Consider the following 18,464-nt stretch of genomic DNA (forward strand, 5'->3'; position numbering starts at 1 on the left):
CTATTTGAAATTTCAGTGAAGGTCCGTCCCAATGATCCAAAATCATTTAATACAAATATTAAATGAGATATGTGTTCTGATCTGATCTGATCCTTGAATATAAATTCTTTTATCTCTCAAGCCCCATGTGAAGCTACTGCCACTCTTTTTGTTGTTGTTGTTGTTACAGAATATAGCATCAACATCTTGGAAGCATGTCAGGGCTTTCATCTGAAGTTATTCTGAATTTCCTTTCTTCTTCTTTCCCGTGACTAGTTTGATATTTATATACCTGAGTTTCTTCAAGTTTACCTCTATATACCTCTACAACGTGTTAATGAAAATAAAGTTGTACCCAATTGCTATTAATATAGAGAACTCTTGCTCTTACAGTATCAGTCATTCCAATCATTATTCTACACTAAATCACAAGTGCAATGGACCAATAGAAGGAGAATGTTCATTAAGGCAAATTGTCTGTTAAATCCAAATATGATTTTATGCATCAGTATTTTACATTTGTTATGTGTTTTATTTAATTGTAAAACTGGAGTAGAATTACACATGTGTGCATTATACATTTTTTCTGTATTTTGCACATGCATAAAATGTGAGTGGGATTTGTACATATATGGAGCATATAGTCTATGGATAATCTTGCACCCAAGGCCTCCTAAACTAAATTTTACTGCATTAGTATTACTATAATGATAATTTAGATACTTTAACAAGATTACCTTGCATTCCCATGTTTCCTCTGTCTCCCGGAATTCCTGGCAATCCATATATTCCAGGAATTCCTGAAAGTCCCTTAGCTCCTTTAGCTCCTGAAAAAGATAATTAATGTTGAAATTAATGGTATAGAATTAAAATGTGATTGACAAGTCTTTATCATAGTCATTACGGTGTCTTTCAGAATATTCAGAACCTGTACCCCTCAATCTTTTTTTCTTCTATTGCTTCTGTGTCTTCCAGTTTCTCTTCGCTGACTTTATTATTCTAAGAACAATTGCTACCTCTGGAAAATAATAATAATGAGATATTGGGAGAAGTCTGATATTTCAGACATTTGAATTCATATTTGTTTCAAGTTAATCTGAGATGTATTCATAAGCAGATTTCTCCTTTTTATTAATTTCCCCGTTTATCCTCAGGCACATATGCATTCATTGATGACTATCTGTACATTATACCAAACCATTGCACAAGCGCACATAGAGTCCCAGAGACACAGTGTTGATTAGATCTTGGTTTAACATGATTGTCTGAATAACAGAAATATCTAGCTAGTATAATCTGAGATCAAAGCAAACCTACATACCTGGTGGCCGTAGAGTACCCGGTGGTCCAACAGGACCCACACATCCTTGCACACCTTGCTGACCTTTTTCTCCCTTGAGTCCTGTTCTTCCAGGAGGTCCTACAGTGGCAATGAATAGAATTAAATAAAAAAAAGTATCTTCTTGTTTTAGAATAGTAAGAAACGAAAAGGTTGACATGAAATGGTAAATTTGTAGTATAATCTGCTACATTTGTGTAACTATTTTCATTTTAATAATGATTGCATCCATATATTATAATATCCCATAATTTGCTTATTTTGTCCTAGTACATTGAATGAACTTAGTTACTGAGGTTCATAAACTATTATTTACAATGTCGGCTTACTCAATAAACTGTGGTGAAATAAGTATAGGTAAACCAAGCTATATCTACTCAAAACTCAAATAATAATCTTCACTTGTAATAAACTTCATATTATGTGAAAATGTTGTTCAGATTAGTATTCTAAGATGGGAGCCATAGAAACTTTTGAATTAAAAAAATAAATAAACAGAACTATACAATCCATCTCTGTCACATAGATTCAAAGCGTGTCCTTTTCTTTGGAAAGTGGATCCATAACGATGAAATTTCCAGTGCAAAAGTGGTAGGATGACATTTAGCCTTTCCTGCTCCACTACTCTCCTCTCCTCAATCTACTTTGTAGATCTGAAGGGGGGAAAGTGTAGCTGCAAGCCTTGGGAAATGAAGATAAGGGATTAAATACCTTTTTGGACAATGCTGGTTCTATTTTGTAAGCAACAACTAGCCACTTGTAGAACATAGTGAAGGCAGAATTTCATCGTGAAAACCTGCAGAATACGTATCATAGTGATAGTATTGCTTTATACCTTTACTTCCTCTCTCTCCTTTATCTCCGTAGATCTCTTTAGATTCTGATAGCCCAGGAGGACCTTTATCACCTGGTTCACCTTTTTCTCCTAAAGTTCCTTTCATTCCCTTTGGTCCCGGAAAGCCCGGAGAACCTAGAAATAACAAATAAAATAGGATGGAAAAAACAATTGCCATCAGATTCAAATGCTAAATGAGACCGAGAGATTCTCAGGAAGCATAGAATACAGTGTTAGGTATTTAAACATTGAGTCCAATCTCCTGGACAGTTCAAAAATCTGTACTTGAATATATTTATGTACGTTTCAGAACACAGGTTGACAGATGAAAAACCCTGATAGTGGTATATTCTTATTCTCTATATTTTAAACTTCATACATCATTCATTCCTCCATTCATCTTCCAGTTGAAGTTTTTCCATTACGTCTAAAACTGGAAAAAAATTAGACCATCAGGTTTGCGTTTTCAGTTTTGGGAGCAGTATTGGTTTCACTCCTGAATATTTAATGACAAAAACAGTCTTGTTTCTTTTGCTTGTTTCCAGAGATTTCCTAGGTGCCATTTATTGATTTAACTTTCAAACAATTATACTAGAGGAAATAGAAAGGAAATTTGGAATATTCATAATGGCCTTGTTATCTTATATTGAAAGCATTCTCTATTTTTACCTCTTTGTGCTATATTTTTAATTTCATTGGTTATTTTATGCCCCATGCTTCTACATACAGAAATAGATATACAAATAAAAACAATAGGACCATTATTAAAATAATAATAATAATAATAATAATAATAATAATAATAATAATAATAATAATAATAATAATAATAAATAATTATACAAAAAGCTTGACTGAAGATAATAATCTTGTCGTTCTATCCCCCCCCTCCGTAGGGGAGCAAATAGGAAGGAGAGTAAATTCCCAAGAGTGCCTCATCCATTCTCCTTCTCTGTTTCCTAGGGGTGACGTAAATGCTCTCAAAAACCTGGAAAGCTTCTAAGGATAACAGAGAAATGAAAAGCTACTTGCAACCAATTATTTACTTTTTAGGCCCAGTTTTCATGCAAAAAACCCAAACCATTCCACATTTCAATGCACAGGGGCTACTTGAGAAATGACATGACAATTAAGCTGAAATGAAACTAGTTAATTAAACTACTATGGTGATGGAAAACAAGTACGATTCTACTGATGGATCTTAGAATGACTCCTCTCTGCCTTTTGTCAGTTCACATAGGATGGACTATGGAGTAATATTTTAGAACCAGAGCCCCAGGTAAGGCAAACACTGCACAACCTACCTCTGCCTCCAGGGATTCCTGGATTTCCAGAGGTACCAGGCAATCCAGGGCTACCCACGTGTCCCATCAAACCTCTTTCTCCTCTGAAACCTGCCAGAAGTGAACCAAACACATCCATAAATATAAGAGGCATTACATAGACACTCAAAGGCATTGCATGACCTTTGAAAGAAACTTCAAAAAGAACCCCATCATTTGCATACATGGCAATAATATAACATGACCTTTATTAAATGGCAATGAATACATTAATTATATCAAGATTCTTCTTGTTTAAGGAACATTTACCTGGTGTGCCTGGCATTCCTGGCCTACCACGTTGTCCTTTGATGCCAGGCAATCCTTTATTTCCTTCAGGGCCCTGTAATCCGGGAAGTCCAAATTGTCCTGGAAATCCTGGGATATCTAATCCCGGAATTCCTGGATCTCCTTTGGCTCCTACTGTTCCTCTGATCCCTAAAATAACATATATTACCAGATTCAAATTTTCAGAAAAGAATAGGCTCCCTTTTACCAAAATGAAGGATTGCATCAGCATTTCTATAAACAAAATAGAGGTCAACACAGAGCCTATTAATACATTTAAAAAAGTTTCTTGTAGTATTTTGTAATAGGAAATATCTTATAGTCATGACAAGAAAATACAACCAATCCAAAATTCACTGGATCATTAATAATAATAATAATAATAATAATAATAATAATAATAATAATAATAATAATAATAATAATAATAATAATAATAATAATAATAATAATAATAATAATAATAATAATTTAATTTCTATACTGCCCTTCTCCCGAAGGACTCAGGGTGGTGTACAGGGCAATACAATAAAATACAACATACAAAAATTAAAAAAAATATTAAATATTACAGCCCAATTCAATACATTAATACAATAACATTAAAATACCCCTAAACCCATCAGACCAGGCCGGCTTGTTCAAATAAATATGTTTTTAGGTCATGTCGGAAGGAGCGAAGGTCAGGAGCCATCCGGAGCTCCACCGGTAAACGGTTCCACAGGTCTGGCACGCCCACAGAGAACGCCCTCCCCCTGGGGGCTGCCAGTCGACACTCTTTGACCGACGGCACCCTAAGGAGGCCCTCTCTGTGGGAGCGCACTGGACAAAGGGAAGTTGATGCCGGCCGCAGGTGCTCCCGTAAGTAACCCGGACCCATGCCATTTAGGGCTTTATAGGTCATAACCAGCACCTTGAATCTTACCCGGAGGACAACCGGAAGCCAATGCAGCTCGCGGAGTAGAGGTGTTACGTTGGAGTATCGGGACACCCCCACCACAACTCGCGTGGCCGCATTCTGCACCAGTTGGAGCCTCTGAGTAGTCTTCAAGGGCCGCCCCATGTAGAGAGCGTTGCAGTAGTCCAAACGGGAGGTCACGGGTGCATGAGTGACTGTGCGCAAGGCATCCCGGTCCAGATAGGGCCGCAACTGGTGCACCAGGCGAACCTGGGCGAAGGCCCCCCTAGTCACAGCTCCTATATGATCTTCCAAAGAGAGCTGATTCATGTTAAAACAAGCAGATCATCCCAACACTGACTTTTATCTTTGTATTATTTCTATAAAATGCTAGTAGAAATCAGGGGCAGAATAATTTAGCACATCACCAACATTACATTGATAAAGTATGAATATTTTGCCTTAACAGCATATTAATTATTGTTCTCTCTTGCAGGACAAAACCAAATCCAAACTAAAGCAGTTATTTTAATCACTCCAAACATCAAAACTATAAAAATCAATAATATATCACTTAAAATTTCCCTGTCAGTGAATCACCATTTTCTTTAGGTACTACAATTGTCTACTTTTGCCCCAACATATTTTCTGCAAGTATATAAAACAAACTGCCAGAAAATGTCTATGGTTTGAACCTTTCATACAGATAGTCCCCGACTTATACCAGTTTGTTTAGTGACTGTAGAAAGTTACAAAGTCACTGAAAAAAGTGACTTAGGACTATTTTTCACACTTATGACCGTTGCAGCATCCCCAGGGTCATGTGATCAAAATTTGGATGATTGGCAACTGGTTCGTATTTATGGCAGTTACAGTGTCCTGCGGCCATGTGATCACCTTTTGTGACATGCAGCAAACATGACATGCAGCAAACAAAGTCAACGGGGAAGCCAGATCCACTTAACAACCATGTTACTAACTTAACAACTGCAATGATTCACTTAACAACTGTGGCTAGAAAGATCATAAAATGTGGCAAACCCACTTAACAAATGTCTCGCTTAACAACATACATTTTGGGCTCAGTTGTGGTCGTGAGATGAGGACTACCTGTATAACTGATTTAGAGAATCCCTAGGTGATAGATACATCACGGTGCTCACTGCATGATCTTGGTGAGCAATAATGTTGCCATTTGTTTGCCAGGCCATGCTTTAAGGAAACTATTGTATTTTGTTAAAATTGGCATGTATATACTAGAACTAATTATTTTATTTATTTATTTTATTTTAATTCCATTTATATCCCGCCCTTCTCTGAAGACTCAGGGCGGCTTACAAGCTTAGCAGTAGCCTTCATTCTATGTATATGCCTGCTTATTAGGGCTTAATTAAGTCAGCTTAATTGCCCCCAACAATCTGGGTCCTCATTTTACCTACCTCAGAAGGATGGAAGGCTGAGTCAACCTTGAGCCTGGTGGGATGCGAACCTGCACTAATTGAAGGCAGCTGGTGTTACTTAAGGAGGCATTAGCCCACTGCTCCACCAAGGCTCCTGCAATTATGTTGCAGCTAACTGTTTGTGCTAGTGAAAATAATGACTATTATGATCACTTTCATTTAATTTTTCCCCAATTTATTGTGGGTTAGATTTTTATATTCAAAACACTATAATAAAAATGGTAAATATTTCATTAATTTGACTTACACTGATGCAGTGCCCTCCACATTTGAAATATAACCATTATGTACCTTGCACAACAGATGTTAAGAACAGGTTAAGCTATCAGAGGACTGTGTTTATTATATACCATACTATTAAATTTTTAATACATTTTCGTGACACTTTTGTATATTGTTACCTTGTGGTCCCATTACTCCACATTGACCTGGTTTTCCTGGTAAACCAATGAGACAGTGACCAATTTTTCCTGGAAGACCTTTTTCTCCTGGAGCTCCAGGAGCTCCAAGCTCCCCTGAAAGATATTCATCATATTCAGTTTATTTAAAATTAGTACCCTCCAACCTTTATTTTTTCTCTCTTATATTCCAGAACACAAATCTCACTCAAACAGTGGGGAGACAGAGAGGGGAGGGAGGGAGGGAGGGAGGGAGGGAGGGAGGAGAGAGAGAGAGAGAGAGAGAGAGAGAGAGAGAGAGAGAGAGAGAGAGAGAGAGAGAGAGAGAGAGAGAGAGAATGTAAAAATGAATGTAAGACTTTATTGATCAAGGCAATAGGAGAAGAAATACTTTAGAAAACCCTTCTAGGCTAAGATTGGACTCAGAGGCTTATGTAGTTCAATATTATAAGAGGACAAGGTGTTATTTAACTACAACCAGGATATCAGCAATTAGCAGTCATTCATCTATCTTCTCACTAGCAATTAGAAGTTAGAGCAGTTTCTTCTACATAGGAACACATCTTAAGATACTTTGTGACTGTTATTAGAATATGTTCCATGGCAGGTGTGTACATGTTTTAGAAAAACCTCCCTTTTAAAAATTAAAACAGGTTGTTTCAAGCCAAAGCAATAGTTTTGCATTCTATGAATATTTTCACCATTCTGGTGTGTCACAATTTCCAGAATAATAAATTTGTTACTCTTGATAGGAAAAAGAAATAGAAATATTTCAATTTCAAAATACTAAAATAGCTACTCATGTAAGACTGACTTAACTTGAAATAGGTGGTTCCAAATAGAGGATAATCAAAACTAATAGGCTGTCACAGTGGCATGGCTCAATTAGAGATTAGTTTGATTAATTAATTGATCAATTAATTCCTGCTCAGTTTTTGTGAGTTGCCAAACAGATGGCTTTGCCTCTGAAAATGTCAGCCATAGTTTGCTAATGAAATGTCAGAATATCAGATAATTAAATCATGGCCTATTAGCTTATCACCACTGAATCCAAACTCACTTTCTGCACATCACTTGTTCTGAGACCATGGCGGCCATCACCATATGATATAATAGTAAATTCTACTGCTGAACATGTCAAGATAATTTTGTGACTGTTTCCAGAATAGCAGCTCTGTGGTAGAAAGGCTAACTAATTATTGTATATCTAGATATGGTCCATCATATCATCCGATTTGGGAGAATGTACCTTTTGGGCCATCAGCACCTTGAAACCCTTTTTGACCTGGAGGTCCAGGTAAACCTGATGATCCTCTTTCACCCTTTTCACCCAACTTCCCTTCTTCTCCTGGTAAGCCAAGACTTCCATGCTGTCCAGGAATAAATGGACCTGGTTCACCCTGAAGCACAAAAGAAAAAAAATGTAATATTACATCTAAGCATTAAGAGAAACAGGATAATGTCATTGCTAGTTTTCCTTATATCTCTTTAGCCTTTTTCATCACAAAAAGCTATGGGACTGGAGTTAACGATTTTACTTACCTGTCTTTTCTCATTACAAATGGTTTCTTTTAATATTACACATACTGTGGATTTAACAGATTGATTTAATTAAATTGTGTTTAGAATTAAACACAAATATACTTTCTTGCTCTTTCACTTTTCTATAGCTATATAGTAACACTTTATAAATCCTGTCTTCCTTTCTGTCTCTCTCTGTCTCTCCCACTCTCTCTATATACAATATATATTCATGTCTTGTTTATATGTTATGTTGATAATGCAGCATCACTAGTTATAATAATTAAATTAATAAAGGAAATATATTAATGGAATGAAGGTGTTCTTACATTAACTTTATTGTGGGAAAATAAAAACATTTATGACATCTTAAAGTCTAACATGCTTATTACAGCACAGCTTTGCAGTTATTGATAACTACAATATCTACAAGCAAGAAATTGTTAAAATATATTAAGAATTATGTTGCATATCTAATGTACTGAAATATTTTTTAAAGTTCATAACATCAAGATTGTTGAAGAAATTCTGAACACTGAGAATATTACTTAAATGAAGCCAACTTTCAAGCATTATCTTAACACTTCCCACACTATACAAATGTGGCTTTTTCGCTAACTCTGCAATTAGACATTGAAGTTTCCAACAAGCTTCATCATAGGATTGAATATGGACTCAGCTGGGCAAAAGTAATTTACACTAACGTTTTTGAAACTTTGGTTCATGATTGCAGGAGCAAGCCTTTCATTATCTGTTGTGGTTGGACATGCTAGAGCAGGAGCTCCCGACCTTTTCTATTCCCCATACCCATAGAACGCTTCTGATATATTCTTGCACCCCTTACAAAAATTCAAAATAACAGATTATGCATATGCACTATAATTTTGAAGCTTCTAAACCCAAGTTTCACACCCCCTGGAATATCGTCTCGCACCCCCGGTTGGAACACCTGGGCTAGAGGATACTGTCATTGTCCTATTGAGACACAGGAGGCAGGAAGCCACAACTTGTGTTCGTTCCCATCTCAATTTATATAGCCACCCATCTCACAAACAAACAACTAAGCGTAATACAACAGAGCTAAAATCAGTTAAATAGCTATCCCTTTCTAATTGCCAGGACATGGAAACAGGGAAACAATTTATTCAAAAGGTAACAAAGTTTTTTTTTTCTAGTGAAAAGAAGAACTAGGGATGACATGCTAGCAATGTTCCAATATTTAAAGAAGAAAAGGTCAACCTATTCTCCAAAGGACATGAGCGCATAATAAGAAATAACAGATGGACACTCATTAAAGACAGATCCAGCCTTGAACTAAGAAGGAATTTCCTGATAATGAAAACAATTAACCAGTGGAACAGCTTGCCTTCAGAAGTTGTAGGTGCTCCATCAATAGAAGACCTCTAAAGTCCCTTCCAACTCTGTTATTCTATTATCTCTGTTACCTGTTATTCATGCCTATTTTAAAATGCACATGGATAACTTGTTTTCCCATTCCCCATTTATCTCCATCTCTCTTTCTCTAAAATAATATATTGTCAAACAAACCTTTTCTCCCGGCACTCCAGATTTTCCAGGTAAGCCAGGATTCCCTGCTTTTCCTGGACAACCAGGTACTCCTTTAGGTCCTTGAGTTCCTTTATCTCCTATAAAGAAAATATTATCAAGTGGCCAGTATTTACTAACTTTTACAAACATTCAAATGCAGACATTAATCTGTGTAGAATTTGCTAAGTATACATTATAAAATAATATGCAAACTCTTTCTTGCAAATTTAAGAAATATCAGTTTTATTATTATAGCAGAGAAAACAAGTATATCAGAATCTCAAAAGTCATGTAAGACAAGGAAAACTGTTTTCCATTTTTATAACAAACCTGCAGAACAAATCATAGAGAATTGGACCTTTTAATGTCAAACTGCTATCAATCTGCTTATTGAAAAGGATGTAGATGTAGTATCCTAATGTAGATTATTATAATACAGACCAAATCCTGTCTTTTTTTTACATAGAATATGTTACCTTTCTGACCAGAACAACCAGGAAATCCATTCTCTGCTAAGCCTGGATCCCCATCTTGTCCAGGAAGACCTGGATCACCCCTTTCTCCTCTGGATCCCATGTTACCTGTCAAAATAGTAACTATCAGTCATCAAAAGGATTCTATAGCTTTAAAATAACTTACAATACTTAAAATTATAATGCTGCTAGATTTTACTGGTGAAGACACCCAATTCTTGATAACAGGGAAACTACATCCCAAATACATCATATCATACAAGATGGTTCTAAAAAAACCTATATATGAGAAATTGCACCTCAGAAAAAGCTGGGCAGAGGGGTCTCAGACTTAGTCATACTTAATAACTACATAATAGTGGTTTACACTATTAGGATAAAAATGTTCAGTATAGACTGTTGTCTGGTTTTCCTTTAGAAATATTTCACTCTGTGGATTTGGCTCAGGACTGAATTACATGTTGTTGATAAGCAAGGCAGGCAATATTTTGGCAGTTGAGGCTATGCTTTCTTTAAAATTTCATCTCTGTAATCTACAAGGGATATAAAAATAATGCAGTGACATCAGACGTCACAACTGAGAAGTTTAAATGATATAGCAAAAATTATGCTACTGAAAATCAGTGGTTTGCCACTGAATACAATTTGGAAATGCAGAATGCAAAAATATGCTCTGGGCTAGAATAGCATAAAAATCTTGGTTGTTTTTTTTAAAAAAAATCTAATGGCTAAACCGTATATGCCTAATGCTTAATTTCAGAGATTACTATCATTAGAGCAAGGTGATTGCCTTAATTCATAGATATTGGAAAGGCAATTATGGAAGCCTTTTGCCTGTTCCTCTTGAATTTTCTTCTTTTCCTTTCTATTTATTTTATTTTATTTTATTTTAATTCCATTTATATCCCGCCCTTCTCTGAAGACTCAGGGCGGCTTACAAGCTTCGCAGTTATATTCTATGAGAATATAACACCATATGATCAAGTATACCTCCTTGATTATTTAAGGTAGCTTGCTGCCTTAAATGTAATGGAAATAATTACCATTCCCAGTGTTAGAGCTGTGATTCAATGCTAGTCCAGACAGTGTTGGCTTGATGATGGAGTGCACAGCCTTTTATTTTGATGCTGAATGTGAGATATGCTGAAATTTGGCACTGTTTGAATAATTCTTACCTCTTCTTCCTTGTAGTCCTTGTCTACCTTCTGGCCCTGGAAGCCCTGGTGGTCCAGGAATTGCCTTTACTATGGCAGGGTCCCCTTTAGAACCTTCAGTACGTGTAAGAAAATGGATGATATTTTCCAATTTCAGTAAGAACAACAAAGCATACAACTTGCACTATATATCTTGAATTTATTCAAGCATTTATTCAAGCCTGGTTCTCTTGTGCTTGAACATTGGAAGAAAATCCTGTTAATTAATGCCATTCTCAAGTCAAAGTAGATGGGTTTTCCATCAGGTCTTGGCCATGTTTACCCCTATATGATCTGGTAGGATGGGCAGACTTTGTCTAAATGTATTCTACATAAATACATCACAAGCAAACCCACACTTTTCAGTAAAGACAACGGGAATGAAATGAGAAATTACACACCGGGTACACCTGGTAACCCAGGCAATCCAGGATTTCCTTGAGAGCCTTTTGAACCATTCTTTCCTTGAAGTCCATATCCTGGTGGTCCTGTTAGCCCTATCTTACCAGGAAGACCTGGGCTGCCAACTGATCCTGGTAATCCTCTGTCACCTTTTGAACCATCAGATCCCTACAAATAATTTATAAATCATTGTTTAGTATGCATTAACTGATTTCTGAGTTGAAGCTTATGTTGACTTCTTTCAGCAATGGACACACTAGTTCTCTAAGTCTCACTGGGGATCTCAAGTGATCATAAGGACAGCATGATTATCTGCAATTATATTTATTGTATCTTTACTTAAATATGACAAAACATCCTTTTCTGTTTGAGAACCCTGTAAGGGCTTCATTAAAAAAATATTGGCAAGGAGCCAAGAAGCAAGGTAGGTTGGGGCATAGAAAATTCCAAAGCACCAAATCATCTTGGTATTAAAAGTACCAAGGAAGCACATCACATTTTAAAATCCTTCTTCCCCAAAATACAATAGTTAAAATGGTAGCTGAAAAGCAAATTTAAAAAGGGGTTCTAAGGTCTACGTTAGTGGGTTTGTAGGTGGTCAAAAGGTTGTTCATCTATGAGGTCATGTATTGTTGTATGAGATTCAAATAGCATTCACAGGTTCGAAAGGAAGTAAAGGTATTAAATCTTTTACAATTACATAAGTTATGCATTTGTGCAACTATGACCAGTACAGAAATAACTGACATTACAATGTTATTTTATAAATGTATTTATCTACTTGCAGAGGCTGCCCAACTCCTCAGCAATTATGGATCACTTGCAAACAAAAAAGAGCAACATATAGAAACAGAAGTAAAAAACTGGGGAAAAAACTGGGAAAAAAATATATCACAAGTGTGGAAGGTATGTGAATCTCTGAGGGTTTGTCATTTCAGACAGCAGGTGATGCTAAAAAGAAGACATGCTTCCTGGGTCTGTAAGATGATATTATTCAATCAATAGGACCTGGAGGGCACCCACCCTGCCTGATCAGACTGGGAGGGACAGAAAGAATTGGAGATAAAAAGTCTCTCAGACAGACAGGCCCCATGACATGAAGAGTTTTAAAAGTGATAACCAACATCTTGAACTGTACACAGAAATAGACTAGTAACTTGTTGAGCTTGCAAAGCAGTAGAATCACGTTAGCATAAAGCAGTGCTCACTATCTGTGCTGCCATATCCCGGCTGTGCTGTAGCTTCTAGATGGCCTTTACAGATGGTCCCATGTAGCCCTCATTACAGTAATCTAATCATGAGGCGATCAGGGAATGAGTATTTGAACATCAAAAGTTAGTAAGAGAAACTTTAGAACACATTTTTCTTCAGTAATATAAAAATTGTAATATAAAAGTGTATATAAATGTTTATAAAAGGAAAAACATTACTATTGATCATCACTATTGTTTATAAATTTCATATTCTTCAAATCCCATAATAAGATTAAAGGGAAGAATACATCCACATAGATAACATCAACATATCTAAAAATACTAATAACCTTTGCAAGAGGTTCAAAGTAATACACCAAAGAATGATCATCAGGGAGAAAATCTATGTGATCGCTAACAGTCTACACAATGACCTGATGGCACCTAATCCATCAATCCATCAAATAAAAGAATAGAACAAATGGTAAGACTGAAAAAGGCACAACCAAGAAAGTGGCATGTTACCAACCTGTGTTCCAGCAGAACCTTTTTTGCCTTTCTGTCCAGGTTTCCCAGGTAATCCATCCAAGCCCTTTTCTCCGGTGTTTCCTCTGATTCCTGGTTCTCCATTATCTCCTTTGGGACCTTCCAGATGCATCAAGTTTGGGTCTCCTTTTGATCCTTTAAGACCTTTGTTTCCTGGAAGGCCTGTAAATCCCTAGACCACATACAATTAATGTGATTTATCAACAAAAAGCATATGATGCATCTGAGTTGCTGGAATTGGGTATGTGTAGTTTAACGAAGAGAAGGGTGAGGGGTGACATGATAGCAGTGTTCCAGTATCTCAGGGGCTGCCACAAAGAAGAGGGAGCCAAGCTATTCTCCAAAGCACCTGAAAGCAGGACAAGAAGCAATGGATGGAAACTAGTCAAGGAGAGAAGCAACCTAGAACTAAGGAGAAACTTCCTGACAGTTAGAACAATTAACCAGTGGAACAACCTGCCTCCAGAAGTTGTGAATGGTCCAACACTGGAAGTTTTTAAGAAGAGACTGGAAAGCCATTTGTCTGAAATGGTATAGGGTTTCCTGCCTGAGCAGGGGGTTGGACTAGATGACCTCCAAGGTCCCTTCCAACTTCTTCTTCTCTTCTTCTTCTTCTTCTTCTTCTTCTTCTTCTTCTTCTTCTTCTTCTTCTTCTTCTTCTTCTTCTTCTTCTTCTTCTTCTTCTTCTTCTTATTATTATTATTATTATTATTATTATTATTATTATTATTATTATTATTATTATTATTCTTATTATTCTTATTCTTATTATTCTTATTATTCTTATTATTCTTATTATTATTATTATTATTATTATTATTATTATTATTAGTTTTGCTAACAGAATATTGTCCTGTAAACCAGTTATTTCTGTTAGCGATGACAGGGAAAGTATCGTTAACTATGCTTTGCTTGGTTAATATATTAATATATTAATCAGTAGAACAACCTGCCTCCAGAAGCAGTGAATGCTCCAACACTGGAAGTTTTAAAGAAGAGACTGGACAGCCATTTGTCTGAAATCGTATAGGGTTTCCTGCCTGAGCAGGGGGTTGGACTAGATGACCTTCAAGGTCCATCATCATCATCATCATCATCATCATCATTATTCTTAAATGACTGAAATATGTTATATTGAGGCTAACTTTAAAATTATTCTGAAATTGCATTTGATCCAGAACAGCACTTGAACATAATTGGACAAAATACTTTGACCATATTAAATATGGTTTTTGTCAGTTGCAGTGGTTCTTAGTTAATTTGCAGGCCCATGTTTTATTTCTTTAAATATTTGAAGACTTAAATTATTTGGAATAAGTTGAGCTAAATTTTATCCTGCCTTGTAGATCTTACAGATTTCAGAATTTCAACTGCAAGTGCTAGTATAAATGAAATAAACAAAACTGACTGTAATTTGCATGGTGGATAGGTGGGGAGCAGTCTTTACTGTTTACAAAAACTTTCTGGGGAGCATTGCTTAACAGGTCTTTAGAATAATATGCATTTTGTACTAGATATTTTCAGTTTAATATGTGTCTGTAGAGTTCCATCTATCAATACATTGATGCATTTGGCTCAGAAAGCCTCCACTGGTTAAATCTGCAGTTACATTCAAAGTATTATAAAAGAGATTCAATAAGATACTTACTTGATCTCCAGGAGGCCCTGTCTGCCCAGGATTTCCTGGGGATCCTTTAGGACCAAATATTCCTTCCACACCTAGAATAATGAAAATACTAAGATTTAAAAATAATTTAAATTTAATCATAAATCAGCATAAAGCACCTGAACAAATGCTACCACTGTTTATACTGTTTAAGCAGATAATAACAGAGTAGGCAATAAACAAAAAAAATAAAGTTGATCATAAAAATATTAATATATTTCATCCTTTCTGAGAATAGAAGGTCTTGGTATTAAGACAACAACAACAACAACAACAAAAAGTTGGAAGGGACCTTGGAGGTCATCTAGTCCAACCCCCTGCTCACTGATTAATTGTTCTGTCAGGAAGTTCCTCTTTAGTTCTAGGTTGCTTCTCTCCTTGATTAGTTTCCATCCGTTGCTTCTTGTCCTGCCTTCGGGCGCTTTGGAGATTAGCTTGACTCCCTCTTCTTTGTGGCAGCCCCTGAGATATTGGAACACTGCTATCATGTCACCCCTCACCCTTCTCTTCATTAAACTACACATACCCAATTCCAGCAACCGTTCCCTATATGTTTTAGCCTCCTGTCCCCTGATCATCCTTAGAAAATATCATGTTTACTTTGAAAATTCTATAATTGCTCTTTAAGTGTATTACATTCTGGCAGCATGTTAATTTATTACACGTGGCAGAATTTTAATTATTTTTTTCAGGACTATTTAATGTAGATGAGCCAAAGCAGGAGGCACTCCTTCTGCTTGAAATGTGAAATCAATCTGAAGGTTTTGCACACCCGTATCCAGGGCTGCCCTGTTGTTCCCTGAATTATTCAGAACCAGACTGCAAGATTCCAGGTGACACCTGAATAGCAGTAAAAGATTAGAGATTTCAGCCTCTTTGCAGCCATCTAGTAGAAATCTAATAATAATAATAATAATAATAATAATAATAATAATAATAATAATAATAAGAATAATAATAAGAATAAGAAGAAGAAGAAGAAGAAGAAGAAGAAGAAGAAGAAGAAGAAGAAGAAGAAGAAGAAGAAGAAGAAGAAGAAGAAGAAGAAGAAGAAGAAGTTGGAAGGGACATTGGAGGTAATCTAGTCCAACCCCCTGCTCGGGCAGGAAACCTATACCATTTCAGACCATTCACCACTTCTGGAGGCAGGTTGTTCCATTGATTAATTGTTCTAACTGTCAGGAAGTTCCTCTTTAGTTCTAGGTTGCTTCTCTCCTTGATTAGTTTCCATCCATTGCTTCTTGTCCTGCCTTTAGGCACTTTGGAGAATAGCTTGACTCCCTCTTCCTTGTGGCAACCCCTGAGATATTGGAACACTGCTATCATGTCCCCCCTCATCCTTCTCGTCTATTAAACTAGACCAGGGGTAGGCAACCTTGGCTCTTTTATGACTCATGGACTTCAACTCCCAGAATTCCTGAGCCAGCATGGCTCAGCTTGGAAACCTCTCCCTTTGCTCTCAGCATGGCTGGCTCAGGACTTCTGGGAGTTGAAGTCCATGAGTCATAAAAAAGCCAACGTTGTCTACCCCTAAACTAGACATACCCAATTCCAGCAACCGTTCCTCATATGTTTTAGCCTCCAGACCTCAAATCATCTTTGTTGCTCTTCTCTGCACTCTTTCTAGAGTCTCAACATCTTTTTTACATCATGGTGACCAAAACTGGATGCAGTATTCCAAGTGTGGCCTTACCAAGGAATTGTAAAGTGGTATTAATACTTCACGTGATCTCGATTCTATCCCTCTGTTAATGCACCGTAACACTGTGTTGGCTTTTTTGGCAGCTGCAGCACACTGCTGGCTCATATTGAAGTGATTGTCCACTAGGACTCTGAGATCCCTCTCACAGTTACTACTATTAAGCAAGGTACCACCTATACTATACCTGTACATTTGGTTTTTATTGCCTAAATGTAGAACCTTACTTTTTTTCACCATTGAATTTCATTTTGTTAGATAGCGCCCAGTGTTCAAGTCTGTCCAAATCCTCCTGTATCTTAAACCTATCTTCTGGAGTGTTGGCTATTCCTGCCAGCTTGGTGTCGTCTGCAAATTTGATGAGTTTCCCATCTATCCCCTCATCTGAATCGTTGATGAAGATGTTGAAGAGCACTGGGCCTAGAACAAAGTCCTGGGGCACCCCACTACACACTTCCCTCCATGTTTCATATGAGTCTACTAGAGGCATCCTTTTTACACTATACTCCTATTAGTGCCCAGAAGCTTTCTGATTCTTGTTTGTTTGATTATGTCATTCCCTTTATCAAACAATGCAATGAGTACATGCTTTAAATAATAATCAAATCGATAGATAATAAAATATTTTGTAATTGCATTTTCAGGTCTCCCACTTCCAAACCTGCCGACTGATATATTTCAGTCGTTAGTACTATTTAAGTATCATCTTCATTTTTTACCTTTTCTACCCTGCTGACCCTCTTCTCCAGTAACACCGTGATGGCCAGGGCGTCCCATAATATAAGTACATTTGGTACATGGGCCTGATTCTTCACCTGCAATAACATTTTGTCACATGTGAAATGGGTATGGGTAAATCATCACTGTATCAAAAGTATAAGGGCCTTAGAGAAACCTACATACTCATCTGCAGTGAAGATGAAGTAAAATAATGTCATATTTTGGCTATTAATCTTTTTTTGTGTTCAACAATGTAGCAGTTTCTGTGAGCAGATGTCAAAATAATTTTGTACAATAATTGTAACAGCAAGCAACTTATTAAAAGATAATACTGCTTCAAACTGCAACAAGAGACATCTTTTTCGAACAAATGAAGGCAAATGTTTTTTGTCTCCCAGGGTAATGCTGCAGGATCCAATCTGGGTCGGTCACCAGAACCAGAGGTTTAGTCTTTCGAGCTTTTGGAGTCGTGCTGGAGCCCCCATCCTCTGGGAACCTCTCTCTAGTTCAAAAGATGAAACTTCTGGTCCCGGTGGCCAATCCAGATTGGATCGTGCAGACACCTTTTAATCAGATGTTTGGTCTTCTGTTTTTCAAGTGGTCATTGTAGCACAAATGAAACTTTGCTCTTGATCTTCATAGCAAACCTGCAAGACAGGTTATTCTGAGAAACAATTACCATGCTTATGTACCACACAGAACTGCCTGTGAGTTTTCACAACATGTTGCATTATTACAAATTACCCTAGTATGTTATATGTCCTCAGAATCCTAGTTTTATTTATTTATAGTCTGCCTTTCCTTTAAGAGCTGCAAGCAGCATACACAGCATTCTTTCCAGTTTTTTCCACAACAAAAACTTGTGAGTTAATTTGGGTTTAGAGATAGTGATTGACCCAAGTCACTCACTGTGCTGCCATAGCTAGGAAGAAACCTGGTTCTTAACATTACCACTAAATTGGATTAATTCAGTCAACTATATAT

The 18,464-nt window shown here is 36.7% G+C and overlaps 1 protein-coding gene across 1 annotated transcript in view; it reads right to left on the reverse strand.

Moving 5' to 3' along the window:
• Window positions 1-18,464, reverse strand: part of COL4A3 (collagen type IV alpha 3 chain) — a gene marked incomplete at both ends in the record, with an annotated part of 69,962 nt that overhangs the window by 15,065 nt on the left and 36,433 nt on the right. The window contains 14 exons of the mRNA XM_081328537.1: window positions 717-806; window positions 1,301-1,399; window positions 2,154-2,288; window positions 3,458-3,547; window positions 3,746-3,913; window positions 6,523-6,636; window positions 7,769-7,919; window positions 9,589-9,686; window positions 10,065-10,169; window positions 11,237-11,329; window positions 11,656-11,824; window positions 13,379-13,567; window positions 15,044-15,114; window positions 17,480-17,575. Of these exons, the coding sequence (XP_081184663.1) occupies window positions 717-806; window positions 1,301-1,399; window positions 2,154-2,288; window positions 3,458-3,547; window positions 3,746-3,913; window positions 6,523-6,636; window positions 7,769-7,919; window positions 9,589-9,686; window positions 10,065-10,169; window positions 11,237-11,329; window positions 11,656-11,824; window positions 13,379-13,567; window positions 15,044-15,114; window positions 17,480-17,575 (1,668 nt within the window). The remainder of the gene's footprint in view (window positions 1-716; window positions 807-1,300; window positions 1,400-2,153; window positions 2,289-3,457; window positions 3,548-3,745; window positions 3,914-6,522; window positions 6,637-7,768; window positions 7,920-9,588; window positions 9,687-10,064; window positions 10,170-11,236; window positions 11,330-11,655; window positions 11,825-13,378; window positions 13,568-15,043; window positions 15,115-17,479; window positions 17,576-18,464) is intronic.

Source organism: Vipera berus (assembly GCF_964194415.1).
Source record: "Vipera berus genome assembly, chromosome: 5".
Classification (NCBI taxonomy): Eukaryota; Metazoa; Chordata; class Lepidosauria; order Squamata; family Viperidae; genus Vipera; species Vipera berus.